Raw genomic sequence first — 10000 nt, 5'->3', positions numbered from 1 at the left:
TGTGTGTGTGTGTGTGTGTGTGTGTGTGTGTGTGTGTGTGTGTGTGTGTGTGTGTGTGTGTGTGTGTGTGTGTGTGTTTCATGAAGGGGGTCTGTTGGACATGAACTTGAGACAGAAAAACGAGCCTCAGTCCTGCATTCCTGGTCTGAAGCATAAAGTATTCTCTCGGGAGGTCAGTGTGTGTGTGTGTGTGTGTGTGTGTGTGTGTGTGTGTGCGTGTGTGTGAGGGGGCGTGTCTTCTCTTCCTGCCCCCTGTCTTGTAAACCACAGTCGAAAAGAACATAATGAGTGTGGATATGAAAGAAATGCCTTTCATTTCTTGTTCTTTCAACGTTTTTCTTCTATCAGGTCAGTGTGACGGACGGAGGACTTTAAAGTTAGGCCACGCCCCCTACAGCCCCGAGTATACTCGCTTTTTACAACACGGCACATGACATCAGCCTTGTGTATCCTGCAGTGGTTTACCCGTCTGGGTTAACATAGAGCTCTATGGAGACTGACTCACTGCAGGAGACAGACTCTAGTGGACACTGGAGGAACTGCAGCTGTAAAGTTGGACATTTTAACATAGAGCTCTATGGAGACTGACTCACTGCAGGAGACAGACTCTAGTGGACACTGGAGGAACTGCAGCTGTAAAGTTGGACATTTTAACATAGAGCTCTATGGAGACTGACTCACTGCAGGAGACAGACTCTAGTGGACACTGGAGGAACTGCAGCTGTAAAGTTGGACATTTTAACATAGAGCTCTATGGAGACTGACTCCCTGCAGGAGACAGACTCTAGTGGACACTGGAGGAACTGCAGCTGTAAAGTTACATAGAGCTGTTTGTGTTTGGTCATCCAAGCTTGACCTCATAACCACTTCTCTGCTGCATCTCATCCAACCCGATGTCTTCCCCTGCAGAATGACGGGAGGTCTGTTGTCCTCGTCTCTGTCCCTTCACCTGCTCTGATCACATCGTTTCCTTTCTCTCTCTCTCTTATTATGACGTGTGTTTTGTAACCTGCTGCAGGTATGGTGCATCAGTCACATGATCCATTTCAAACCACATGACCCTGCAGAGGTCTTTGATCTTCAGCTCCACGTGTCCTGGTGTGTGGACGAGTTAATGCCGATGGCCTCGTTCCATGTTCGTTTGTATGAGGTGAGCTCTGACTGTGTGAGCGTGCAGCTGTCTGCAGGCAGGAATGTAAAGTCTCTTCACTCTGCGTCTGGCAGCAGGAACCTGTGACTCAGCTCCTCATTTATTCATCCTCTCACATTCACAGAGAGGATCTGAATGTTTCTACCTCTGACCTCTGACCTCTCTGGACTCTCATGTCTCACTGTGTGCTGGTTTGTTTTAAAGTCAACATCCTAACCTGGATCAGAACGGTGATCACTGCACACTCTTTTATTCTCGTCCTTTATTAGCTATCAAAGAATCCAAAGGTGGCTCAGAGAGGAATGATGTAAATAAATCTACTGCAGGAGAGACACTAAAGCCGTCCTCCTTCGTCTTTATTCCTCTGCATGTCTGTCCTGCAGCGTGGAGCTGACCACAATCAGTGTTTTATATTCAGAATCTTTCTGTCAGAGTCTGTAAGGCTGTGAAATCTATCTATCTAATCTGAAGTATATTTAGATTCAAAGCTTGTGTGTTGTTTTATTATTAGCTCTATCCTTTAACTCCTCTATTCAATAATCATCCAAACAGCTTGTTTTAAATCTTCTGTCAGCTCCGTGACATTTATAATAATTATAGTTGTGTTTTTAGTGACTGTGTGAAAGTGCTCATATTAAAGGTGTTTATAATATCCTGTGTGAGAGAAGAGGCCGACAACACCAGGATCCCAGCTCTGCTGCATGAATATGACTGATGAGTGTCAGAGACCACACCAGTGGCTCCATGGTCTGCAGGCCTCTTCCTCCTCCTCCTCCTCCTCCTCCTCCACCTCTCTGGTATTTGGACTAAAGGGGAGACACAGCTTTATGGGCTTCAGGGCTTCCGTCCGTATTGTTGGTTTTAAAGGAGGACAGAGACGGAGCCGTAAAGAGAGTCAACAGGCCGGCAGAGCACACCACCGTTTGTCAAGTTCAATGTTAATGTTTAACGGTCCGACACACACACACACACACACACACACACTCAGTGAAGGAAATGAAATCCTGTTTTATTGGCCAGATTCCAGCTTCCTTTTTAATTTAATATCAGATCAAATCATCTTGTTTTGCATTATTATAAATCTTAAAGCACACGTGCCATCTCGTGCTCTGCACACGTTAGTTCATGTTTCCTGATCACTTCACTGAGCTGCTTAAATGTCACATTTCACCTTTAATTCCACTTTTTAAAGACTCACATTTTATTTTCTCCCCTTGAGCCGCCGCAGCTCAGCTACCATCACACTTAAGTCAACCCCTATTATTATTATTATTATTATTATTATTTTATTATGATCATTATTATTTTATTTTATTTTATTTTATTTTATTTTATTTTATTTATTTTATTTTATGTTATTATCATTATCATTATTATTATTTGTATTTTATTTTTTATTATCATTATTATTATTTGTATTATTATTATCATTATTATTATTATATTTTAAATTATCATTTTTTAAATTATTATTATCATTATTATTATCAGTAGTAGTAGTATTATAGGGTAAGATATGTTCAGGACATTTTGAGGTTCTAACAAAGTGAGCAGCAGAAAACGGATGAAGGTCAAGTTTGTGACGTGTGAATAAAGTGAAGGTCAACACGCACGCTCTGCGGGAGAGAGCTCGTGCTCCAGGAATCTGCGGATAGTTTTATATACATTTATTACGTTTATTCCGTTCATGCAGCACATCATGCAGGACTACTCATTTATTTTAAATCTTGTATTACGATTGGTAGAGAAAAAAGTGCACGCGCAGCGCGGCAAAAAGGAAAATGTCGAAAAATCAAATCCACGAAACAAAGAAGTTAAAATATTTGAGTCCGTGTCTCCGTTTAAATCCTCAAATATTAGAAAACATTTCTGTCCATTGTCTTTAGTTTTTTTTTTTTAATCTTTCATACTCCTAAAGATGATTTAGATCTCCTATTGGCTGACACGAGTTCGATAAATAAAGGGACATTTATTTAAACAGCTGAAATGAAAGGAACAGAAATAAGTCTTTTAGTTTAAGACGGTGGAGTTTGAAGAGAAGCGTCGCCATGTTGAAGACATTCTCACATCAGGTTAGGATTTCTTTTAAGAAAGTGAAATCTTTTTATTTTATTTATTTTATTAATTTGTGATTTTCCCTCCACATGTATGTTTCCGTTTGTCTGAACGAGGAGACTTTAAATCAAACAGGAAGGAGGGATTGTGACGCCGCGTGCTCTTAAAGATAAATAAGGATTCTTCTCAGGCCCAGCTCCCCCGACCAGAGAGACTGTCTGATCTGTGATAACGATAATTAACTGTCCGCAGACTCGACACACACATAGAGTCCTCACACACACACACACACACACACACACAGTCCACGCGGTGCTAGAGATATAATATCCACAGAGAGGTCTGAGGTCAAGCAGCTCGATGTATTTGTTAAAAATATAAACTTCAGGATTCAAAAGATATTCAAACCTTAAATTCATCAAACTCACGCGCTGCTTTCTGATGTTCATCGCGCGCTTGATGTTACGTTTCTAAAGTTTTTAAGACACGAGGTTTCTGTGGAACATTATAACTCCTCTGAGCCAGACTACTGCCGCTACTGGTGACCCACAACCCCTCCAACTGTGTGTGTGTGTGTGTGTGTGTGTCAGTGTGTGTGCTGTCGTAAAAGAGGCTTTAGCTGCTGACGTGACTCTCAAGGTCAAGGGCTTCTCTCTCACAAACACACACACACACACACACACACACACACACACACACACACACACACACAAACTACAAGGATATGTCGATACACACTTTAATCTTTTAGTCTCTTCTATTTACCTGCTGCTGTTCGCACATGCGCAGTGCTTTTGCTTTAAGTCTGTTTCAGACCAGTAGTTTTTCTTTGTTCAAATTTAAATTAATGTTTTTAATTAAGAGTAGTAATAAAGTGTTCTGTTCAGTTTCCTTTAACAAATGTTTAGCGTTACATTTTTCATTTTTTTTAGTGATTTCAGAATTTTCAAAAATGTCAACTCTGAATAAATCTTTATTTCAAACATGAAATCCATGTTTATTTGTTTTTATCAATACTTTTCTGTTACAAGCTGACATCTGCAGAAAAAGAACTTTAGGTCTAAATAAGTGTTTATTAGTTTCCAATGATGTTGAATCAAATCAAATCAAATGAGAACCATTAAAGCCAAACCGGCACGTGACGTCAATATCAAATAAACGAAACAGACTTTTTCTGCACCTTTGAATTTACCTTTCATTGTTACTGTTATAGATTCTCCACAGATTAACATTTAAAGTACACAATGAAAAGCGCACGAGCGGGTTTGAAAACGGAAGCTGCCTTCAAAGTTTTGGGGAAATAAAAAATCGTTTTCTGCACTAATAGCTTCTTTCCATCTGACTAACACAACAGTTATTAATGATATTTGCAGATGTGAAATATTCATCATCATAATCTTTGAATGAACTTTTTTCCAGTAGCTCCATCAAGAGTTTTGAAATGAAACGGTTTTCGTTCCCACGGTCTGCGGCCTGAGAGCAGGAATCACATATCTCTGTTGTGGTTGTGTTCACGCTCTCATAAACACGTTTTAATCTGCACGTGCACTCTTGAGTCCTCGTGCTGTTTGTGCAGTCTGCGGGGATCATCTTCCCGCCTTTGAGTGCGGATTTGTTTGCACATTTTACGGGAATAGTTGTGCGGAGGAGGAGGCGAGCAGGAGCACTTTACGCGCGCGGGCCCAAAGTGTTCAGAGAGCTCGAGGAGACTCCATCAGGATTAAAGGTGTTTATTAAGTGATGCACTATACTTAGGTTACTGGTTACAGGCGTTATAAACAGTATGAACAGCATATAGTGTGTGTTTGGCTACACGAACAACACAGAGAGACAAAGAAACACAGACAGGAGACAGACAGAGACATGGACGCAGGCAGGAAGGTGCTGTATGTACAGGAAGAGGGCTTTTTTCTCCTTTATGTCCTTTTATGATTTTTTTTTCTTGTCCCAGTCCATTGGGAGTACCATCCAGTTCATTTATTTGCCCTTTTTATGAATTCTGTCAGTTCATTCTTCATGTTGAACACACATCCAGATCCTTCATTGAACCGTCCAGAGCGCGCGAGCCTGCATGCTACGGCGCGCTGCTCTTCACTTTGGCCACAAACTTCTTCTCCTTCACCCTCCGGTTCTGGAACCAGATGGTGATCTGCCGCTCCGACAGGTTGGTGGCGGCGGAGATCTTCCTCCTCTTGTCCTTGGTGATGAATTTGTTGGCCGCGTATTCCTTCTCCAGCTCCTTCAGCTGCAGCTTGGTGTACGGGATCCGCTTCTTCCTGCCGCGGCGGAAAGGCGAGCCGTCGTGCTGATGAGCCACCACATCTGTGAGAGAGAAGAGGGGGGGGGGACAGTCGGGCTGAGGGGGGGCTGCACACACCGGGACACGCTGTTTGCCTTCAAATCACGAGTGCACATTAAGGTTTCTGTGTGCTTGATGAAGACAGAGAGTCCGTGCTTGCAGCTGATTGGTCAGCCATGATGCAACAGACAAACAACATGGTGGCTGTCTGCTCGAGCATGCAGCTGCAGCCTCCGGCCTCAAATACAAAGGTTTATTAATTCACGTAATAAGGGATCCTCTAATGTGCAGGTTGAGTCATTTTATAGCACGCGAAATAAAATGTCCCCTGTGTGTGTGTGTGTGTGTGTGTGTGTGTGTGTGTGTGTGTGTGTGTGTGTGTGTGTGTGTGCGCGCGCGCTCATAAATAAGAGATATTGGTGTCCGACATGAAGCCTTGCGCTTTGTTTAAAACCCCAGATCAGAGCCCACTGCTCTGTGATTATGATGCTGATCATTCTCATTCCTTATTAACCTGCTCAGTTCATCGCTCTGCTAACAACACAACACGTAATGATCAGTTTACACACGTGACCTTTACGTTCATGAATGGGCTTAATTAGCATGAAGAGACAGAAACAACTAAATGTGAATGTTGCACTTTACGGTGTGAGCTGTAATCTCTGAATTATTATTCCAACTACAAATCAAACAGCTTGTTTTATTTTCAGCACCGGTTGAGTGAAACTTTCTGTTCAACATGAATAAAGATCAAGAATTCATAAATGTGTTTTATTCAATTGAACCTCAGTGAATGAATCTTAATAACATGAAGTGCACGTGACATCCTTTTATTCAAAGTAGTTTTTAGAACCAAATTTGAAACGATATTAAAAACGTGTCTTACCTGCCAGCGCGGACTTCCACAAGTGTCCGGCCTGACTCTGGTCCTTGGAGCAGTACATTTGACCCCCCCAGCCATTAGTCAGAGCCCAGGGCTGGTAGCTGTCCATGGGGAGCAGGGTGTCATGGCGTGGCTCGCCGGTGCCCAGAGTCTGGACCACCGACACGTCCAGGTAGCTGGCCATGGACTGGTACGGACTCGGGTAGCCGTGGTAGAAGGCGAACTCTTTGGCCCGGTGGTTCGAGTACTCGTCTGAGTTCACCGTGGTGTCCATGTACTGAGAGCTGAGTGCGGCTCCGGCCGCCTGCGTGCAGGACTTCAGGGAACCCCGCCCCATCCTGCACGGGTAGTAACCGTTACCAAAGTAGCCATACGGTAACGCGGTGGCAGCAGAGGAGCTCTGATGCGGCACGGCCGCCGCAGGACACGGTCCGGCCGCGCACTGCTTCCCCGAGGAAGCCCCAGACTCACTGGAGCCTGAAGCAGACACATCCACGGTGGGGTACCCGGCCGAAGAGTGCACCAGACCGGACGGGTGACCGCCCAGAGCAGCGGCAGCCGCGGAGTGCGCCATGATGTTGCGGCACTGGCTCGCGGCAAAGTTTCCGCTGCCCACCAGCCCCTCCATATTCTTGTTCAGGTCGTCTAGGTTGTTGTCATACACAAACATCACCGTGTCCGCTGGCCAGCGAGGGTTGAGGACCAGGGAGGCGGTCATATGCGCTCCTGTTCCCGGTCTGGCTGCTTCCTTTTCTCTCAGATTCTTTTCGCTGCTACCGCGCGCAGAGCTGCTGAGAGCTCAGCTTTACGCATTGATTCCACACTGAGCTTCCTTCTCACTCACGGCTCTGCTGATTGTCATGTACCGTCACGTGCACTGTCATAGCACGCGTCCTGTCGCACCGTTTGTTGACGGTGCCCGCTCGAGGCAAATACTCCCGGTAACCGAGAGTCCCCCAGTTACATCTCAGCCGCAGATTTGACGCAACGAGCCCCCGGGAGCAAGAGAGGAGGGAGGGCGCGAGTCCATTGGATGAGAGTGGATGATCACGTGATGAGACGGAGAAAAAAGGCGGAGAAGAGGAGCCTTGTCGGGGATTGTCAGTCAAGGAAAAATGTTTTTATGAGGCTCGAGCTGTGGCACGAGAGGGGCATGAGCTGCGTGCAGCGCTGCGGCTCCGTGAACGTGCTGAGGCTCCTCGTGCAGCTGATTAATGTCAAGTCTCTGATCTCCTCCAGACATGATGTGTTGTCACCGTGAGCTTCAGAAAACTAAACATAAAGAACGTAAAGACGCACTGGAGAGGTTTCGACTCTGACACAAGAAGAAAATCACGAGAACAAATTCAAACTTTTGACCTTGACGAAAAGAAGTTTCGATTTTAATATTTCCCAATTTATTCAAACGTGTGTGTAAAATGTTCAGAGTTATGGACACATAAAGACTGCAGGCCCTGCCAAATGCACGAGGGCTCCAAGTTTAAAATTGTCGTAAAATATTTAAAAAAAAGAAATCACTGCTTTACGGGGATTTTTCCAGCCTTCAGCAGAAGAAGAAAAAAGTTCAAGTCCAAAAGAAGTGTTCTGTGTTGGTGTGTCTCAGGCCGAGTGCAGCTCTCTGGCTCTCTGACTCAGTCTCAGGCTGAAGCGGGTTTATGGAGGAGATTTGCAGGGTTTAACATTTGAGAGAAATGGCTTCGGTTCAAAGAGCTGCATGAAGCTTTTCTGCGTCTTCGTTTCACCGTCTGCTCGTGGATTTACATTTATGAGAAGAGGAGACTGGAGCGGCGCCTCGTGCTGTTGTTTCATACGTGTAGAAATGTGAGGTGATGAAAACACACTGTTCCTCTCTGCAACAGTGAAGAACAAAGACAAACATGATTTGAGTTGTTTCCTGTGAATGTCACCTCAGACGCTTCGACGCTTCATCCGAACTGTGTGCCTTTGGATCCGGCTTCAGATGGACCACGACCCGGTGACTGAGAGCCTGCACACACACTCAGCTGTATTGGGCAGGTGTGCTCTGAAGAGTGGGCCTGTGTTTATGTTTTTAATGAAGCAGAGTTCAATTGAATTATTTACATTTAACCTTCACCGCGAGATCAGACACTGAACGCGGCTGCAGCAGAAGTTACTTCAATTATATATATATATATATATATATATATATATATATATATATATATATATATATATATATGTACACACACACACACTAACATAAATGTTTTTTTTAAACGCAGTCACGTTTGTTTTGCAGCAGGTGAACCAGGATGAAGAGCTGACAGAGATAAAAACTAAATAAATCACTGACTGAACTTAAATCACATCTAAAGAAAAAAATCAGCTCTTATAGTTCAACATTGTTTTTTTAATTTATTATATTCTGTATTTTAGTAATTTTTCTTTTTCTTTATGAAGTCCAACTTTTCTTATTAAAGGATAAAAACAATAAATAAATAAATAAATGAGACAAACTGAAAGAATCCTTCTGAAGTTAAAGTTTGAAACATTTGTCTTCTTCCCCTCGGTGTCTAAAACTCGACATTTTGTCACGCGTGGATTTTTGCAGAACAGAAGAGAAAGATGAAGTACATATTATTTAAAGGTGTTTGAATCATGTTAATCCTTTCAAAATGTTGCTCCTCCTTCACGCTCCTGACGATTAAACTGGGGTTTTACTAAAGTTGTGCCCGTGCTGACATGTTGCTGTGACCTGTGGTATTTATCCTCCCTGAGCAGTTTTCATTCACACGTAAGCTCACGCGCACGGTCTCACCGGTGAACATGGAGTTTACCTTCAAGCTCTCCTGTCTTGGATGAGTGAAGGTTTTGTAGTTCTCTTCAGGCCCTGACTGCCTCACCTGCACGCGCCCCGTTTCATCCTCTTCATATTTAGTTCATCTGAAACGTGCTCAGGTAGAGGAGGCCGGAAGCTGCACGCGGTCGCCTGTCTGAGATCCGGCTGCAGGGTCCAGGAGGAAAACTAAAGGGGGACAGGACTTTTCGTGTCAGAACCTCCAGACCGGAAGAGTCAGTCTTTTTTCCTACTTTATAAATTCACAAAAAGGCTTTTACTCTGTGACATCATTTTGATTTTGTAGTCTGATTTTATTTCCTGTTATGAAGCACGTTGTTACCCAATCTAATAAATAATGATTTGTGTATTCTTCTGTTCTCTGCCTTTCATTCCTCAATGTTCAGATCGAAGTCGGAACATCCGGTAACATAAACAAATAAAAGACAGCAGACTATTTCAATCTCTGATTCTGCTCGGATTCATTCACAAGTCCAATAATTATGAAAATAACTTTATTTATACAGCAGCTCGTTTACAAAGACAGGAAGTCAGGACAACGACAGAATAAACATCAACTATCAGAAAGAACATCATTCACGAAATCAAATTCATCTGTGAGAAACAGGAGTTCTGTCTGAAGCTGTTTGAGCCTTTGAATCACAAAGGACCAACTCTGTGTCTTTATGCAGCTCAAATCAAACCTATGAAAACATTCAGTTCAATAAAGTGACAGGAGGCCGTGAAAGAGTCAAATATCATTCAAAACACAATTCAAAAGTTCACATTCAAACAGAAAACAAGTGAAACAGCTCA

At 43.4% G+C, this 10000-nt stretch overlaps 1 protein-coding gene across 1 annotated transcript; it reads right to left on the bottom strand.

Moving 5' to 3' along the window:
- Nucleotides 1–4919: 4919 nt before the first annotated feature.
- On the bottom strand, nucleotides 4920–7561 carry hoxb13a (homeobox B13a). Its single transcript, XM_079366685.1, has 2 exons — nucleotides 6391–7561; nucleotides 4920–5527 (listed from the first exon to the last, which is right to left on the bottom strand). Exons 1-2 carry the CDS (start codon nucleotides 7103–7105, stop codon nucleotides 5280–5282), a joined length of 963 nt encoding a protein of 320 aa, XP_079222811.1. The 5' UTR covers nucleotides 7106–7561; the 3' UTR covers nucleotides 4920–5279.
- Nucleotides 7562–10000: the final 2439 nt, after the last annotated feature.

The sequence above is a fragment of the Symphodus melops genome (genome assembly GCF_947650265.1).
Source record: "Symphodus melops genome assembly, chromosome: 17".
NCBI classification, from domain to species: Eukaryota; Metazoa; Chordata; class Actinopteri; order Labriformes; family Labridae; genus Symphodus; species Symphodus melops.
This window is presented reverse-complemented; position numbering and strand designations above follow the sequence as displayed.